This window comes from Zophobas morio, unplaced genomic scaffold (genome assembly GCF_036711695.1).
Source record: "Zophobas morio isolate AGI-343-1 ecotype UQ-CSIRO unplaced genomic scaffold, CSIRO_AGI_Zmor_V1 ptg000058l, whole genome shotgun sequence".
Lineage (NCBI taxonomy): Eukaryota > Metazoa > Arthropoda > Insecta > Coleoptera > Tenebrionidae > Zophobas > Zophobas morio.
Window position 1 is genome coordinate 4,131,694 of NW_026972163.1, and position 19,809 is coordinate 4,151,502.

General features: G+C 42.9%; 1 protein-coding gene across 2 annotated transcripts in view; it reads left to right on the forward strand.

Annotated features, from left to right (window-relative positions):
* LOC135143166 (uncharacterized) overlaps positions 1 to 17,173 on the forward strand; it is a 103,064-nt gene extending 85,891 nt beyond the window's left edge. Inside the window, exons 2-4 of one of the 2 annotated variants that reach the window (XM_064075031.1) lie at positions 13,910 to 14,329; positions 16,645 to 16,708; positions 16,965 to 17,173. In XM_064075031.1, the coding sequence (XP_063931101.1) occupies positions 14,095 to 14,329; positions 16,645 to 16,708; positions 16,965 to 16,998 (333 nt within the window). In that variant the 5' untranslated portion in view covers positions 13,910 to 14,094 and the 3' untranslated portion in view covers positions 16,999 to 17,173. Of the gene's footprint in view, positions 1 to 13,785; positions 14,330 to 16,644; positions 16,709 to 16,964 lie in introns of those variants that run through there. The other variant, XM_064075032.1, reaches the window with a different exon arrangement.
* The last annotated feature ends 2,636 nt before the right edge of the window (positions 17,174 to 19,809 follow it).

Consider the following 19,809-nt stretch of genomic DNA (forward strand, 5'->3'; position numbering starts at 1 on the left):
TCATGAAAGATCGAGAAAACGTAAAAGCAGAGAGTCGGCCGACGGACTCGATTACAATACTTCCTTTGCTTACGCTCGGGAAGTAAAAACGGAAAGAAATAATATACATCTATACTCACGGGCCTCGTCCCAGCTGTTCCTTCTGGATTCATTTCGAATAAAAACTCTGCGGTCTGTAACAACAATAGAGTTAAGGAAAATTTTTTAAACAAAAGGACGGGAACAAGAACTCACCCATTCTGGTCGAAAGTCGGGGAGAGAATGAAGAAAAGCCACCAATACATTTTTTTAATCGCCAGATAGAAGACGCATTGTTGGCATAAAATATGGTATCGCGGACGACAAACAAGAAGAGAGAGGGAACAATGGGAAAGGGCGCTGACGAGGACCGACCACCGACCAATGCTTAGTTCAAAAAGGAAAAACAAAGAAAAAAAAAAGAAACGGAGACGCGATAAAAGATAAGCTCGAGTGAACAAATCAGGGAGAAGAACAAGGCGCCAAGGAATCTTCAAAGGAATCGCCGCTTAAATTTTGAGATTCCCCGGGAACCCCCCAGCAAACGTGAGGGCTACCCACCGAAAACAACAGCCAGAAACCCTACAGGTCCTAAAAGGCGTGAATAAACATCAGAAAAAAAAAACCGAAATGCAATCCCGGGAACCAAGCGATAAGCGAGCCAGCGAATATCGACGCTAATTACCCCTAAGAAGATAACAGGCAGGCAAGCGACAGAAGACGCTGCGCTGTGCAGTTTGGACGTGGGCAGAAAGATAAAGATAAAAGGGGACATTAAATGCGGAATGCTTCCGATTAATGGTGGGAATCCAACAATAAGAGAAATCAGTAAAAGGGATGTAACGAGGACAGAGGAAAAAGGTCCGAGACCCACCACCAAACAGAGCCTCTCCAACCCGCCAAAACTAATACCATCACTCGTTCAATACGCAAAAACACCTCATATTAGAAAATTTCTCAACAATTAATCAAGGGATGATTCTTACCAAAGTGGGAACTCTTACGCCATCTATCGGTAGAAGGTGTAAATAAGAGTCCAAACGCACACCGTCACGTCGCAGACACTTTCACACGCGAATCTCGCGTCACCTATCGGTGGAAAGCGCAAGTAAAAGTCAAGACACACACACTAACACTCTGCACTTACGGTCGCCGTAATGTCGCACACTCTTGAAGACCGCACGTGACCAACAGATGGTCTTGGCCACAACAAAAACCCCCGCACTTTTGTTCACCCCGTTCTCTCAAGATTGAGAACAACCCGTAAGGCTGATCATGTTATCAACTTAGGAAACACGTGGGCAATATTCCCATACCAGTCGTTAAGCATATGCTACCACCTGTTAATTGCAATTAAATAACAGTAGCTTCACTAGTGTATTCAAAACTGCCTAACCACCGTACCCAATAAATCTTTCTCTAAAACAAAAGGCTTGCGTTTACCTTAATAGTTTTCTACAAGTATTTTTTTTTTGTTATAAAACCACCATTAAAAACACGCGTTTTCATTAACAAGTTAGCCACGATGATAATTTTAACCGTTGTATAAAGTCACCATTACACACTTGCAATTCTCGTAACCACTCAACAGTGATTTCTTTTTATCAAGCAACTATGTTTTCGTTGACAATTTAACAACAATAATTCCTATATAAAACTACCCTTAAGGACTTTCGTTTCCTTTCAACAATTTAGTAACAAAATGTTTCAAGGCCACCCTTAATGACTTGCGCGTCCATTCACTACTTAACAACAATGAATATTTTCCTAAACCTTAAGAACTGTTTCCACTAACCAACCAGAACTCTAAATTATTTTTAAATTATTCAAGAAACACCACGCAATCGCGACTCGTTTCTTGCAGTCCAAGTGACGTTCATACTTGTAAATATTAGTAATGATTAATCATTTGTGAACATTAAGCTAGTGCCTTATTGATCAATAATCCAACTTACAATAAGTAGAGTTAATGAATTAAGGAAGTAATAGCCAAGGGGTTGTTGACAATCGGTAACCATCGGGGCACCTCAATGGCAATCAGCAACAAAGGAATCTAGCGAATACCCGCGTTCCAAGTACCACTAATACTAACCACCGAAACGCATAAACGAACCAACCACAGGAGCTGATAGGAGTGATAACTCTGGAAACTTATTTTCAGACAACGAATTCAAAAAGAAATCATAACTCGATAAAAGATCTATAACTTAAACAAAGAAAACTGTGGAAGAAATAACCCGAGACCAACACCAACGAAAGAAGTCATAATGACGAACGGTACCGACCCTCCTCGACCAGAGGCACCAACGGTAACCTTGGAATCAATTCCAAGCTTTTCAGGGGAAGGGTCAGTGCGAGTCTTTCTGGGATACATTGAGGACTAGGGTCAACTGATAGGCTGGAATGACAAACAAAAGGTACAGGTGGCCAAGCTAAAACTGACTAGAGACGCTCGTCGCTTACTGGAATGGAATGACAAATTACGAGACACCGACACTTGGGAAGAGTGGTCGGCAGAATTAAAGAAAAGATACGAACGGCCTGTATTCACAACCGAGGCCACACTTCAATTCAGGACATGCAAGCAACGCGTTGGCGAGTCAGTTGTAACCTACTTACAGGATTTCAAATAAATGCTACTGTATTGTTACCTCACGAAGTGGGTTTCAACCCGAGCCCAATAAAACTACGTTTACGACAAATTATATTATTAAAGGTATTACATACGATAAGCCAATCACTGTTAAAAAATGCGGAAGGGCACCTCTTCTCTCCTCAGCGTAGGCGGCGGAGGCTCCTGACTCTTCCTTCGGTTCTCAGGTCCCGTCTTTTCCCGAAAATCTTCCTTGAAAAGCCCCTGAACTTGATTGTCTTCCTCCTGAGCTCCTCACTCTCTCCTGCCCCGCTATCTCCCCCCTGTTCTTATCTCTCTTTTTCTCCCCGTTTTTTCCCATCGCTCCCACCAACACTACGCGTGATAGATGCGTTATTACTTTGAATGTAAATCAATTTAAAATTAAATAAAAATCCGTTACACAGTCACTGACTTCAGTGAAAGGCTTCAGGTACTGGCAGCAACCACTTATCAGAAAACTGGTGACGGTGATAAGGATAGATGGAGAAAAGAACATCTAAAGGAGGAATGTTTGGAACAATTCATGGAAGGCCTATTGATGCCCATTGGGCAGCGAGTCATGTCGGCACAACCGGCCACTTTTGAAAATGCAGTCGCCCTAGCAATCAGAGAAGAGTTCATCGAGAGACGCACCGGAAAGGGCACCTATCAACGAAAGATCGAAGTCAATTTACCAGCAGCTACATCTACAGCGGTGGATGAAGAGACTGAAAAACCATACCACCAAGGGTCAGGAGAGAGAGAAAGGCCAAATGATCAGTGGAAGGCAAATTACAACCGAGTCCGTGGACCGGACGGCCGACCTCCTCACTGGCTAGGGACAAACCAACCCCACCGAGGATCAGGAACCCCAGCAAACACAAATGCCAGGCCAGAGTGTAGAAGGAACAGGACCTCTTACGATAAGTCAAACATCACCTGCTATCGATGCGGCAGACAAGGACATATTCAAAGAGAATGTCGACAACGACAACAACAATATCAAAACCCGCCGTGTTGCACGCACGCCCAAGGATGCAGCAGACAAGGACAGAGCAATAGTCGCTCATTCTTCGCATCCAGGAATCAGGAAAGAAATCGTCCTTTAAACTCTTCGAGGACCGAACCCGTGGGGAAGGTTACGGTCCGCCAGGGAACCCACCCAAATCCCAACCAACATTAGCCTACCAAACTCCAAGGCGCCAGGTCTAATAAGGTTTTAAATAAAACCAAGCCAACTTGTGGAATAACGGAGAATATATATTGATGAACGCTACACTCTTGCCGCTTAGGCTACATGAGATCGACTGACTCGCCACTCGAATTATGCAGGTGTGCAAAGCGAGACGTCTGACGTCATACATAAAAACAAAGAAAGGAATTCTCTGAATCAGTTTGATTACAACAATAAGGTCTGCTATATACGTTTGAACATAAGCGAACTCAATAGGTTCTGTGTGACAGGGAATTCACACCAATTAGTGGTCCTTGTCGACACGGGAGCAGATTTATCACTAATCAAACGAGAAGCCGTTGACCTTCTGGATAAACCCGTCATCCAACGCATAGCTCTCGTAATACGCGACGTACAAGGCAGACCCATACCATGTGAAGGAATCATTCAAGTACCATTACAACTCAGCAAGGAAACGGAAATTGTACATGATTTTATAATAGTTTACGATGACATCAAATTCAAGGGAGACATACTCGTAGGGCTGGATTTTCTCAGTAAATTTAGGGTTCGAATTTGCTGGGCAGCTAAAACCATACAAATCCAAGGTTGCCATCTACCATTAACCGCAGTCATAGATAACGAACATGACAACTTCAGGAACAATAGTCACGACAAGGCTCAATACAGTGATCAAACCCATGACAATATACAACAGAGAAGCAATGACAAAGTAGAACAAGGAATAGTAAGTAACCAAGAGAATTATAGTAGTATGAGCATTAGAACAATTACTGATAACTCTGCAGAGTATTTTTGCACGTGTACCGCATTGCCAAAAGGGCAGCGAAATTGTACTAGCGAAATAGGCAACAAAAACGATAATCTAAACCCACTTACCGACGTCGGAGAGAAAGAAAACACAAAAGTTAAACAACACGCTGATAGCAAACGATATAGTGAGAGAAGAAATAAATATAACAATGCAAAATGTAATGAAGTTGAGAATAGCAATAATGAAGACATCATAACAAATAACGAAGTTACGATGAAAAAGAAGGAAGACATGAGTAATGAAGAAACCAAAATTTTATTAAAGCCTCCGGAGGCAAAACACTACACCGAACCGGAGTTGAGAGAAATTGAGCAGAAATCTCACAGGAAACAGGGTATGGCAACTCAGAAAGAAACCAACTCAAATATAGTTCGTTTGGCTCACGATATCGAACTCCAACCAAAAAGCCAGACGATCTGTTGTGGTATTATGACGGGTCAGGCCAACTCGCCATTTATCATTATAGAACCACGCAATACCCAAATGCCCGGCGTACTAGTCGCCCGAGTGCTCTGCGCGACTCAAAAATACCTCCCGATTCGTATAGTCAATTTTTTGAACATAAGCACAAAGCTACCCAAAAACAAAATCATGGGATCGTGTGTTGAAGCCATGGTAGAGAACGAACCTAAAGTTGAAGACGCTTCTATAAATACTGTACTAACAGAAGAAAAAAAACAACAAGAGATAGAAGAATTGTATCAAAAATTAAACTACCCCAAGGAAAATAATTTCCATCAAAAAGCCCTTGAGAAATTAATAGCAGAATTCATCGACATTTTCCGAAAACCAGACCAACATCTAACATGTACAAGTCGAGTCAAACACCGTATAATCACCGAAACGGTGCAACCCATTACCAAAAGACCCTACCGAGTACCCTACCATCGAAGAGAAATCCTCGATAGAGATTCAACAACTATTAAATAATAATATCATTAGAGAAAGCCAATCTCCATGGAGTGCCCCTGCACTCTTAGTCGAGAAAAAACCCATTCCGGGCGAAGAACCTGAATTCCGACTGTGTATCGATTACAGAGGATTGAACAAGATCACTAAACCAGATTTCTTCCCACTACCTGTACTGCAAGATACGTTAGATCAATTAACCGGAGCTATTCTGTTTTCCATCATGGACATGGCCAGCGGATACTTCCAGGTAGAATTAGAAGAGGAGGACAAAGAAATCAGTGCCTTCAGCACACCAACAGGCCACTACGTGTTCAATCGCATGGCTATGGGATTAAGAAATGCCCCCAGCACCTGGCAACGACTGATGTATGCCGTATTTTCGGGCCTTATCGGCTCCGAGTGCCTAGCATACCTAGACGACGTCATTGTTTTTAGCAACAACGACCCGCAAGAACACATTAAACGCCTTAGGGATGTGTTCATAAGAATGCGCGAGGCAAACCTCAAGTTCAAACCCACCAAATGCAATTTCATGATGCGAGAAGCAAAGTATCTAGGACACATAATTTCGGCGGATGGATGCAAAACAGACCCCGAAAAGACTAGGGCCGTAGAAAAATACCCAACACCCACAAACCCAAAGGAAATAAGAGCATTCTTAGGGTTATGCGGATTCTATCGAAAGTTCGTCCCAAAATTCTCAGAAATTGCTCGACCCTTATCAGACCTAACCAAAAAGGACACACCCTTCGAATGGGATGACAGCCAACAAGGAGCGTTCAAAGCATTGAAAGAGGCACTGGTTAATCCACCCATTTTAAAATATCCAGATTTCACAAGACCCTTTGTCCTAGCAACTGATGCAAGTGGAGTGGCGGTAAGCGCCATTCTCGCACAAAAATACTCAATTGAACACCCCATCTGTTACGCCAGTCGAGGCCTGAAAGGAGCTGAACTGCGCTATAGCACCATCGAGAGGGAATTACTAGCGGTCGTCTGGGCAGTAAAATACTTTAGGGTCTATCTCACAGGCACCCACTTCACCATATTTACGGACCATCGACCCTTAAAATATCTCTTTTCGCTGAAAGATCCAAGCTCTCGCCGAGCGCGATGGGCGATCTGCTTAATGGAATACGACTTCCACATTGAATACCGACCAGGAAAAAGGAATCATGTCAACGCATTTACCAGGCTGGATTACACCGAACTGACCAACATTCCGGAGATGGAAATAAAGAACATCTCCGCCGAGATGCTAAACAACGTCCCCATCATCTATGACTGGGAAGAGATAAGAAGATCACAAAAAGCCGATCCGGAGGTGAGGCGACTAATCAACACTGAAGGCTTTTACCTCGCCTCTAACGGTCTGTGTTATAAGACCCGGGAAGAACCACACAGAGAGGACGCACTTGTGGTACCCACATCAATGAAAAAACGCATCATTCAATTATATCACGACACCCCGTGGACAACCCACGGCGGAGTGTCCAAGACCACACAACTCATCCAGAACAACTTATATTGGAGAGGAATGCGAAATGATGTAGGCATTTACTGCCAGGGATGCCACTCGTGTAATATCCATAAAACACACCCTGCCATGGCTTCCGAGATACAAGTGATGACAGTCCCATCCTGCGTATGGGGCATGATATCTCTAGATATTGTGGGACCCCTACACCGGACAAGTGCAGGAAACCAATACCTCCTAACCTGCATGGACTATCTCCGTCGCTACCCCGAATGCATCCCAATACCAGACATGAGAGCTACGACGGTTGCCAAGGCTTTTGTAACTCGGGTCATTACGAGACACGGTGCACCACATATCCTCCTCACCGACTGTGGTACTCAATTCATTTCGGAGTTATTCCGAGAAGTTTGCAAAACACTGGATATCGAGAAAATACAAACAAGACCCTACAGACCCGCCACCAACGGAGTGATCGAAGCACCATGTACTCAAGACTATGATTTCACATTACTTATCTGATGAATACATCGAATGGGACGAAATGATCCCCTTCGTATTAATGGCATATCGAAGTCGAATACATGAAGCTACCAGGGAAACACCATTCTTCCTGTTACATGGAAGGGACATGGAATTGCCCTTCCACACGCTCACCAAACCAACCAGGGTGAAATACGACCTCGATGACAACTATGTAACAGAAATGTTGGCTCGAATGCGCTCAGCCTGGAAGAGTGCTGCAGAAACAATCGAAGTAAACAATCAAGCTCGCTGTGACAAGTTCAACAGAAAAGCGAAGGCTTACAGTTGCCAACCAGGAGATAAAGTTTACCTACATACACCAGCAATTAAAGGACGGAAATTAGCAACGAAATTCCAACCGAAGCGGAGTGGACCCTATCGAATCCTAAAACAAACAGGACCCGTAAATTATGTTATCAAGGAAATCGGAGGCAAGAAGGAATCCTTGGTACATGTCAGCCGTCTTAAACCATGGCGATCGAATCAACCGCCGAGCAGTGACGTCGAACAAGACACCGAAGACGACGTCGACTTCGATCCAACACAACAACTCTTGCTCGACAGCCAAATAAGTAAGCCTCAAAGACAAGAACCCCGTGTGCCAAGCCCAATCCTAGAAAGTTATGACGGATTCAAGGAATTGTTCGCCGAGGACACGGATGAGGAAGAAGCAAATCTACTCAAACGGAAAAATCAACAAAACCAAGGGAACGAAATCGTAGACGAAGAGATGGAAGACGACCCAGTGATAGACGAAGCCGACCCTACCCAACACCAAGATGAATACCTTCCGCTTCAACAAGAACCGGAACCCAGTCACCCGTACCAGACTCGTAGCAAGGGAGACGTTCCAGAATACCCCTGGGTTCTCCGCAAACATATTTAGCCTACAATTAAGAATAACCACTTAGAGTAGAACTTAAGAAGCATACAAAAATTTCGCTCCATAGGATAGATTACATATTAGCATTAAGATAGGATAAGAAAACAATCACAGACGAAAGATAATACAGACTATCTGTTTACAGATCGAACCGTCATGAGGTTGGTACTTTTACCCCTCCTTTGGCAACTTACAAATGGGCTGATAGCCTACGATTGCCAGAACTCCGCGACCAATATCACGATCATCTCTTTAAACGACGTGGCCCAGTGCCCAGATCCGGAATATGGTCACACTACCTTTCCGCGGAGCATTCAAATAGTCCAGAAAAACAGGTTTGAAAAAGTACATGTTCAAACATGTCTAGTCCAAGTCACTCGAATGATCCACCACTGCGGCATGCATAGCCACAGTAGTGTGGTTGCAAAAGGATTATATACCTACCTATACAAGGTTGGCCGAGAAAACTGCAAGGCCATCCACCAGTTCAGAGAATTCCGAGGACTTCATGGCCAGGTCTTCTCTGGGCTGCAGCCAAACGGCACCATAGGAGGATCAGTGACCCTCGCCGGAAAACTGCAGACCGACGGTACTTGTACCGGAACCACCTTTACCGAAGATGGAACAACATGGGAGAATGTGGTAGTCACCGCTACTGTGACCATAACCATTAAAGACTACGAAGCTACCCTGAAACTAGACCAAGACGAAGTCGTCTTGCACGGTGGCTACTCGTGCTCTTTCCTAAGTGGTTACTGCATTGACGCAGTAATGGGAGAAACCGCATGGGATCCAGTTACCCCCCAGGAGTGCAACTCCTATGCCACCTTATACAACGGTCAAGGATACCTTGTTCGTCAGAAAAACACCTCTAACCCCATTATGTACGTCGTAGTGGAGGACGGAGACAGAGTCTTTGCACTCTCCCTCATTAAAACAGCAACGATCTGTGGAACCCTGGTATGGCAAACAGAACATCCAAAGCTACTCGTGCTCGAAAAAGAACCAGGAGCGCGTATGCTGAACTGGGGAAATCACGCGAGAAAAGAAAACATCGACTTAACAGTATACGTGAACTCAAAATTCTTGTATATGGAACAGTCACTGAAAACATCGATCGATCGAGCGTACGCCCACACAGTCCACCGGCGTTGCCTCCTTAGAAGGGAAATTCTCTTGAATAGATTGGTCCTTGCACCCCTATCACCTAACACCATCAGTACTTTGGTCAAGGGACAGGCCGGCTTTGTGGGAAAAGTAGCCGGCGAAGTCTTGTACATTCTACAATGTGTCCCACGAATAGTGGAGAGACAACGAGAAACAACCTGCTACGCAGAACTACCCGTGAAAGTAGACAACACTAGCTATTTCATGTCGCCAATCACACGTATTCTACAGCGATACGCCGAACAAATGGAATGCAATTCATTAATTCCCCCACTATACTACATCAACAACAGATGGACTAGTTTTAGTCCCAATCCGGGTACCGCCTATACACCAGCCATCCTAGAGGTGGACACCGAGACCAAACTAACGTTCAACCCGATCCAAAACCTAGGAGCCGGAGGAATATACACCGCCCAAGAAATACGCGAGGCCCAAGACGCTATGCTTTTTGGGATTCGAGCGAAAGGCTTTATCAAATATCTTAACGCGGAAAATGGTTGGTCAAAACGTAGAAACTCAGGGAGTATCTCTACTCCACATGTTTAGCGCAGAGGAAATAGAAAAATTGGCCGAATCAGCTCTAGACAAGATGTGGGGATGGTTTCGGTGCATTGGTACCTGGACGAGCGGATTAATCGGCATCTACTGCATCATCAGGTTTATCAAGATATTAATCGAAATCCTAATCAACGCCATTGCAATACAAAAGGAACATGGCTGGTCTTTCAAGATATTAGCTAGCTTCTGGGATACCATGACAATTTGGCTACTACACAAGAAACACAAGAAGGACGTAAGTAGCAGGCTACACCGAACGCTGGGCCATCTGAACGAAACCGACCACGGTGATCCAGCTGTTCTTCGAGATCCCAGCCACATAGCAAACGCCCCTACTCAAGCGCTAGCAACTTCTGCCGACGATTCAAATATTACTTCTACTACTTCCCCCACGCTCCTTACACGTAACGGTACGGTTTATACCGGGCTGAATCAGGCAGCCCAAGACCTCAAAAATGACCAGGCACACACCTGAATTTAAATCAATCACCAACTACTATCATCCCTAATCTATTATAGCATTCTATTCTTTAATCACTTATATAAGGGCAGAACGCATGCGTAACGTGGGCAGTGGAGATTTGGGCCAGACGGAAAATCTAACCGCCTGAAGAAGTTCACCTCTTCTGAAAAACGGGCAATAACCGAACCAATGGCCACATTAGCAAAAGGGACAACTTCTACCTCTTGTCCACTCAGTGTGGGGATACCATTTCCCTATACCTACAGCACGGCAATGTTCCTGGACCAAACCAAAGTCGATCCACGGAACTACAGTACACCGCACGTTGCAATACAGCCAATTCCACCCCCGTAGAGGGGGCGGTGTGGGAAATACTCATCGTGATCCTCGAGTTAATCGCCAATATCTACTCCTTTGTTTCATGTTTTATCTCATCGTTCGAGCTCGGAGTGCCAGTTGGCGTCCACGAGTGACTACCACCAACACGAGCCGGCCACCCACTCCGACATACCTCGGGTTCACATGGGGCTTCCCCGGACGCAACCTCGTATCAAGGCCAGCCTCTTGGCATGATTCCCACTGCTACGACATCCCAGCGCAACCTCCCAGACCTGTCACATTTCTGGGTCCGCAACGTGCAACCTTGCCAGATGGTCCCTCGACGTCGCCACCCGACCCTCAAACAGCACCAGCTCATGAACGCAGTCACAACCCAACCACCTGGGAGACTTCCAGCAGTATTTCTCGTGCTGTGTCATCTAAACCATCACAAATTCAGTGTAGTGCGCGAGGTGCAGTGCTGTATCAAAACATCTCCAATCGATTAGCCACGATTATGGAAACTGAGTTATATTCATTCACGGACGAAGAAGACCACGTCGAGAAAGAACACTCACCGCTTCGTAATGACGAAGGAAAGCAGAGTTACCAACCCCGGAGTCCCAATGCCCAAAAGGGACTAGCTTAGCATGCCCGGCAACCAAACTTGTGAGCTAGTAGCGAGGATACGCATTTTAACATTCACACCTTAATAAACCTTTCAAAAATAATACCCTCACTACTGGACCGTGTTACCATGGTTCTGTACGTAATCATAAGTCTTGTGAGAAAATACGAGCACCTTGAGGCTCATATTTTCATCTTAAAACGGGGAGTGTTGTGGTGAACCGGAATTTCAACCCTTAAAATAGCCCTACTGTGGCACATAGTATTTTTTCATAACGAGCCTACTCTTCATTATCATGGGAACCAAAAGTCCGAACTTCCCAGTATTATCAGTTAACATAATCTTCAAAGCAAGCGATCGCTTCCCTTGGCCCCACACAGTCACACTTCCTTCCAGGAATAGTCGGCAAAACGCATTCTATGCCCTAATATGGGGAACATCTTCGTGTCCAATCAAATCACTCCAATTGCAGTTAACATACAAAGTTGCATGGGAAACCTGGGGTCAATGCAAACACTTGCGATCAAGGCCAATAAGTCTGACGAATTCGTTATCATTCTGGGTGGTCCGACGGCAATTAATTATGGGAAATTCACTTTTACAAACACTCGCCGCCGTTTCCGGCGACAAAATTGCGACAAATGGTTTTTTTTTTGTTACATTTTCTTCGATATTCTCACGTTTGAAAACCCTAAAAAACGCCCGGATTAGAATTAAAATTCAATTCGATTCCGATTCAGTCTTGCGTGCGGATGGAGCTGGTTCCTAGTCTGATCGCGATGCCTGACTTCCGGCCGCTGTGCTAGTGCCAAGTGCGAAAGAGCATCTTTTAACCCGACCTCCATTGAGTGACAGTGGCGCTTCGCCAAGGTTCCCTCTCCGATTTTCCACACAACCGCTGAATTGCTGACATGTAAGTCGATGATCCACCGTGTAGGATCAGCTTTTTCCGGCTTGATGTGGGCCCTCCGTGCCGAACAGCAAGGGTTCGTGCACCCCGTTTCTCAATTTAACAAACGGACAGTTCTACCTTATCAAGGCCCGTGCGCCACCCTCAGGCTCGTCCATACATTATGAGCGCCTGGAGTAACTGAGAGCGCAACCCGCTACCCTTCCGGGCACTCTTGACCCTGTTACCACGATCGGTCGCAACACCCCATCAACCCTCCGTTAAATGTTATAAGCTAGTTTAATGTTCATATTTAATACTCCTCTATGTTTTTTTATTACGCAGACATGAATTTATACTCTTATAGATAAGATTCCATCGCTTACTGCTTCATATGCATTTATTCCGTAATCTTAACCAGATGTCAGGGTTCACCGCCCTGTTTTCAACATTTATATATTAGCGTAAGATGCACAATTAATGTTCCTGTTACTATAATCGTAATCACACCCTTTACTTTGCTTAAGTATGTAACACTCCAATAACTGTAAGCTCGGCAAACTGTGTTACGAAGTTACAATAGATAACCTATGGAGCGAGACTGTATCTCATTTGCCCTTCTCATTCCCCGAATCAGCCCTCACGGGCCAGGACCTAAGAGGCACTCTTTTGTGACGGCCGTCGGCACAAAACTCGGACACTAAATATTTAAAATGAGCAAAATAGCCTAAGACCCGACGGTGTCGCCACAGCATTTTAATTTTCCGTTGCCATGGTCACCTTAAAATACTTAACATGTCAACTTGTGTCAACATTGTGACGTGTTGACGGCGCTGTCAATACCGTTGTTTATAAATAACTGATAGTTAATCTCTTCAGTTTAAAGGTTTATTCGTTGCAAAAAATATTGAACACAACACGTTCGTGAGCCTGCTTCCCGCATTCACGCAAATGTGGCACGACCGAAGGGAGCAGGCTATCCCGAACTAGTTGTGTAATAGTAATTTCCTTACACCTTTAGCTTGGTAACATTACTGGCCCCAACCAACATCGATCCACGGAACTTCGGTACTCCGCACATTGCGATTCAGGGAGCACAACTCAAGTAGAGGGAGTGGTGTGGGAAATACTCATCGTAATTTTAATAATAATGAAAAAACTTTCAGAGTTTAAATAATATATTCGTAGTCACTGCTACACGTGTTTCGGTACACAGTACCGTCTTCAGGCAGAAGAGAAAGTGTAGCACTGTGTACTGAAACACGTGTAGCAGTGACTACGAATATATTATTTAAACTCTGAAAGTTTTTTCATTATTATTAAAATTAATATGGAGTTTAAACACGTATCAGCCTCATCAATACAAACAATACTCATCGTGATACTCGAACTCATTGCTATTAATCTGCCTTTGTTTCATATACTATCTAATCGTTCGGGCTCAGTGTGCCAGCTAGCTACCAACAGCAGCAGGCCGTCCACCCCGACACACTTCGGATTCACATGGGGCTTCCCTGGGCGCCGCCAAACCTTTAAGCCAGCCTCTTGAAACAACCCCCAGGCCTACGACATCCCAGCGCAGTGCCCAGGCCTGTCACATTCCTTAGGCCGCAACATGTAACATGGACTGATGGTCCCCCGACGTCATCGCCAGACCCTCAGGCAGCACTGCTTTACGAACCCAGTCACAAACCAGCCGCCCAGGAGAGCTCGAACAGCTCTTCTCGTGCTGGCTCGGCGAAGCCGCCACGAATCCAGTGCAGCGCGTGAAATCCAGTGTTGTACCAGAACATCTTCAACCGAGAACCATACTATCCCTCGAGATGGAGGGGAAAGGATTTACCAAACCCGGAATCATTGTCCAGGTAGGAGTAGCTTAGCGTTAGTACGCTCCCGGCAACGAAATTGGGAGTTAGTTAACTTTCACGCTTTAATGAACCCTACAATAACAGTACCGTCACTACTGGACTGTGTCGTTGTAGGCCTGTACGTAGTTGTAAAAATTGCGTGAAAATATGATCACTTTGAAGCTCACATTTTCGTCTTAAAACAGGGAGTGTTGTGATGAACCAGAAATTCAGCCCTTAAAATAGCCCTATTATGGCGCATGGTGTCTCTTCCATAACAAACACCCATCTTTATCATAAAGACCAAAAACCCGAATTTAACATTATGATTATTAACATAATCATCAAGGCAAGCGATTACCTCCCACACATTTCATATTTTCAGATCTCTGCCCAATCAAATGGCCTTAATTGCAATTAATATACCAAGTTGTGCCGGTTCATGGAAGACCCGATATCGAACTGTAAAACACTTGCAGTCAAGGTCGATAAGTCTGACCAATTCACCTGCATTCTGGATGGTCGAACGGCGATTATTTATGGGAAATGTCCGGCGACAAATCGCGAGAAATAGATTTTTTTGCATTTACCATGCTGTCCTCACGCTTGCAAACCACTGTAAAAAGGACATAATTGGACTAACAAATTTTTTCTAATCTAGTTCAGTCTTTAGGTCAGTTCGACTACTTCCCAGTGTGATCGCTATATCCAGCTTCCTGTCGCCGGGACTTTGTAAAATAGTGGCAGGTGCATCTTTAAGCCGCCCTTCTTCAGCCGGTAGTAGAGGCGCTTCGCCGAGCTTCCCGCTCCGATCTTCCACCGAGCTGCCGACTCGACAGCAAGTCCCACTGACCTAATTATGCTGTTCTGGTCTTGTAACGACCGCGTTACCGGCTTTTATCTATAACTCAGAAGTGATTTTAACACGCTGCCATTATGAATCGCGTAGAGCAAGTATTATTATTAACCGGCCTTATAGAATCTTCCGGCTTGATCTGCGGCCACGGTCCCGACCCGGAAGGGTTCGGGCACCCCGTTTCTGGCCAACTGTCTGACTTATCACCATTCTTTTAACGAATGGACAGTTCTTGTACCCACCTCGGGCTGTCTCATCCACTATGAGCGCCTGGAGTAAGGGAGAGCATACCCCGCCGACTTTGCGAGGCACTCTCACCCCTTGTATGTATCATGACTACCCCCAACAAGTTAATTTTAACCCATCCGAGTATAGGAATCATAGCCCTACTCGTCTTTTCTATTCTAGTTTCATGTTCATGATCATTATCATTATTTCCAACTGTTCAACAATTACACATAAGTAACCTGTAATCGTATTAGATGAGATTTGATCGCTTATTGTTTTGTTATGCAATGCAAAGGCAGACGCCAGTGTCCACCGCCCTGTTCTCTATATATTTTAGTTTAGGGTTTATGGTTTTATTTCGGTAATTTTAATCATCCAATATTCTCCATTAATTAAAATTCGAAGTGTTTAATTTATATTTTATTTTTTTATTTTTAGCTTTTTTGACAAGCAATAGAACTACTCTTTTTTTAATTCCCTTAGAAAAACCTACTCGCTAAAACAATAACGTCACAACAACTCGTTTTTTCGTTCTCTTGTTTTGTTTTTTTCTGTCTATCGAATTTCTTGGGAATTATCTTTATCGGTTTTATATCAAATAACCGTCGTTGTCACAGGAGGAAATATATTATTACGTAGACTGGTGAATAAAATCGGCGTGGGTAAACTCAACAATTTTTTTCTTCCTAACTCAAATTTACACAACTAACTTTTACAGCGATTATGTACAAAATAAATCTCGCTTAACTTCATTGGGTTTTCTCAATACTCGTTGGACTCGAGTCGACTCAATAATAATCGTTCCCGACGGTGGCCTCTATTTAAACCTATACGTTCCTATCGATGGTTCGAGAACGCCTCGCCGCCCGGCCGATGAGTTATCACCGCCGTACATACCAGAAACAGAATAAACAGATAAATACTAGGTGACTTATAGGCGTCGTACCGGGGCGGCGTATGGGTTTCTTTCGTTAGCGCTCAACATTAGCGTTCGCTGCATGTGTAGCATAGATATGAGTAATATGTTGCAAATACGTATATTCAATTAATTTCACACCAGTACAAATTAAATAAAATAAACAATAATATTAGAACACAATCTAGACTATGTTTATGCTGACTTTTCTGCCGGTAATACGTCATTTACCTGGTGGTCGGGATATATTGTTCATTGAGCCTTTATGCGAGGTGGTTGAGTTCTCCACCTCCGCTTATCAATGGATGATTTGCTATTTTTCCGTTGTTACAGCTCGACGCATAGCAGCGGTGCATCCCCAGCACCGAAACAGAGCTGGAATAGCAGCGACAAGGAGGTTCGTGAGTATATTTGTTCTCCTGCTTTTCTTTCTTCTAACATTTTGTTTTTGCTTTTACCGGAATTTCTTTGGGACCACCGGTGGAACCTGAGCTTAACCTTGATATGTGATGTGGTTTTGGTTTTGTGAGTGTTTTCCTCTATCCTTTTATCTTAGTTCTGCTTAATTTCTGTATTATTTTTTGTTTTCTTTTTCCATACATCTCCCTTTCTGGATTTTAGATTTTAACTTAAATTTTGTTTTTTTTTTTCAGCTCACCAACTGGGGGGGGGAGCAATTTCGATTGACACGGAGTACTTGTGGATCTCAGATCAACCCGGCCTTTGCTTCCCCAACGGCAGGAAGATGGTAGTTGATCATTCCGACAACCACGTAGCCCTCTACATTAAATTTTTTATCGATTTTTTTTGTTGTTTTTTTTTTTGCTTGAATAGATAAGATTTGTATTTTTTATTGTGATTTTTTTCCACACTGTATATTAGTAAAATTAAACACGATCATTGTAGCTTAATCAGTTATGATAATTCATAATTATGTATAATTTGAATTATTTGTACATACTCGTATATTTATACTTATGAAATTATTTTCCACTTCATTGAATAATTTCAAAACCCCATTTGCGTAACAAATCAATGCTTTAAAAGCCTCAATCGACAATCAGCGCCTGCCTGATTCTTCTAGTTTCCTGCAAAATGTTATCCAACAAGTGCTCCAAAGGCAAAAGCGCATAATTTTTAACGTTCTGAAGAATGAGTTGAACGTACTGCATCTGAATTGAAAACTGTCTCCGAAATACGTACTACATATAGCAAATAACAACATTTGTATCCCAAATCTTCTTCATCTTCAAAGACTTGGAAAATTTTATAAAAAACCGTTCTCGTTCTATTAAAATATAATTAAGCTCAGAACGCCTAAGCAAATGGAATATGTATTATAAATTAATGAAGTCGCAGTTTATTAAGCGAACTTATAAATGTAAAACTGATAGAAAAATCAGATATTTTAACGGTGTTCCATGTATTATTCGCAATTTAAATTAGATGCTACACTCAATTACATCCTTTTTACTCAGCTATTTTATCAAAATGTGCGTAATATTCTGCCCTCGTTCTATATCAACCGATCAAATGTACTTAATCGGTAAATATGGGACTGTTATCAGAGATCCGCAAACCATCCAATCAGGTTCTTTTTCGGTTATATTCTGTTCCTACGTGCCCTACTGCTGGAGTCTGTCCTTTAGAGCCTTGATCATGTTTCTACTTCATCCACGCGCTCAATCCAGCGACTGGGCACTCATCTACCTTTAATATGTGCGCCCTTAACACCCCAAATATTACTCAGTACGAATGGTTAGACTAATTCCACTTCCCCGGGGGTTTTCTCAAATGTATATTTTGCACATAATGCTATGAGAAGCGCACACAAGTCTGTCCTCTTCTTTTAAGCTAGCTTAATGTTTATAGTTATTGTCATTTATTGTTCTCTCTGATGACACACAATCTTTTCCTAGTCTTAGTTACGAATAACGAGCCATCATCTCGTTATGTCTCGTTTAAACTTGCTTATTAACAGATTACTATTGGAACAAACCCGCTTCACGTTTAAAATTACCCTTCTGACCTTCCGAAGCGGTCCTTCACAGGTCCGGGACCTAAGGCGCAACTATTGTAAAGGCCACCGACGAAAACTCCGACACGAAATATTCCTGCGAAGTCGACGCTAACATTGATTTGGTTGTTGATCCATTGGGTTTTTTTCAGCACGTCTTCTTACTGTGCCAACAATACAATGTACAGATTTTTTTTTAATTAAAACAAATGTTCCAATTTAACGTAACAAAATTTAACACTTTAAACTTTACTTTGATATTTATTAATAGCAACGCTAGAATATGAGATGGCATAACTCACTGTTAGACGTTCTACACATAATAATTCAAAATTCAACATATCTATTTTCTATTACTTGTACAAGTGGACCACACACATGTACGCTAATTTGCCTCAGCAATTCAACATGATTCGAGTTCTTGCTAAGGATCTCCCGAAAACCATATATCCTTACTTATCTAGAAAATCCGAACAAACCCATATATTTCCCTTTGTTCCATTTCGCCATTTTCACCAATCCCTAGGTTAAGTGTTTACGGTACCACATCTCGTTTCGTCCTGAAACAGTTGTTTAAAGGTAATGTGATAATTAGGCTTGATTGGCTTGTCTATTTGTTTAACTTAAAGTACTGGCACAGTTAAAACAACAACCAGACTAGTGTTTTGTTAAATTGCGAAAATAATCCTGGTATCAACAATTGAACGATGCAATGTCCTCACTCCTGCATCTACATGTGTATGTTTGATCAAAGAAAAGTAAAGATTGAAAATTTGATCGGATGCAAGCTTCGATCTTAGCTACCACAGATGGGATAAAATTATAGATTCCAGGTTTGGAAATCTGTTCAGAAGTACATAATTGAGGGATTTTTTTGCGGTTTCAGATCTACGGCTAAACGTCCTAGATTAAGTTCACGAACCAGAGGGTCACCCTAAAGAGTTGTTCGATAAATTTGTATGATCGTGATTCAGCTGTTATTATAATAAAATTTCATTGCTTCCTTCTTAGTGCACAGCCGCTGGCTTTTATCTTCATTTAAGTAACAAGTTGTGATGTTTTTTTTCCAAACTTTTGGTTATCATTGCATGTTTGTTTGTTCTTTTTTTTTGTAAATTAAATTTGATCACTAAAGGGTGACCGATTTTCGAGAGAAAGGTGGATTTTCATTTTTGCGGCCAATCTCTGTTTTGTAGATCCCTTTTGGTTATTAAAGTTATTAAAAACACAATGGTGCCATTAATTACGTCCGGCCCTAGAACAGCGAAAAGGGAAGTTTCGAAAGGAAAGAGAATTTCCATTTTAATGTGATGTATAGATATATCATTTTTCACGTAGACGATCACGGACATTCACGCTACCAATTTAATTTAATTCTAAACCATACATATTATACTTTGTATTCACCCTAAGCTAGTTTGCTAGGCTGGTTACACAAATATCCCGTTTCCTATTTCATTAATATTTCTTTAGATTTATTA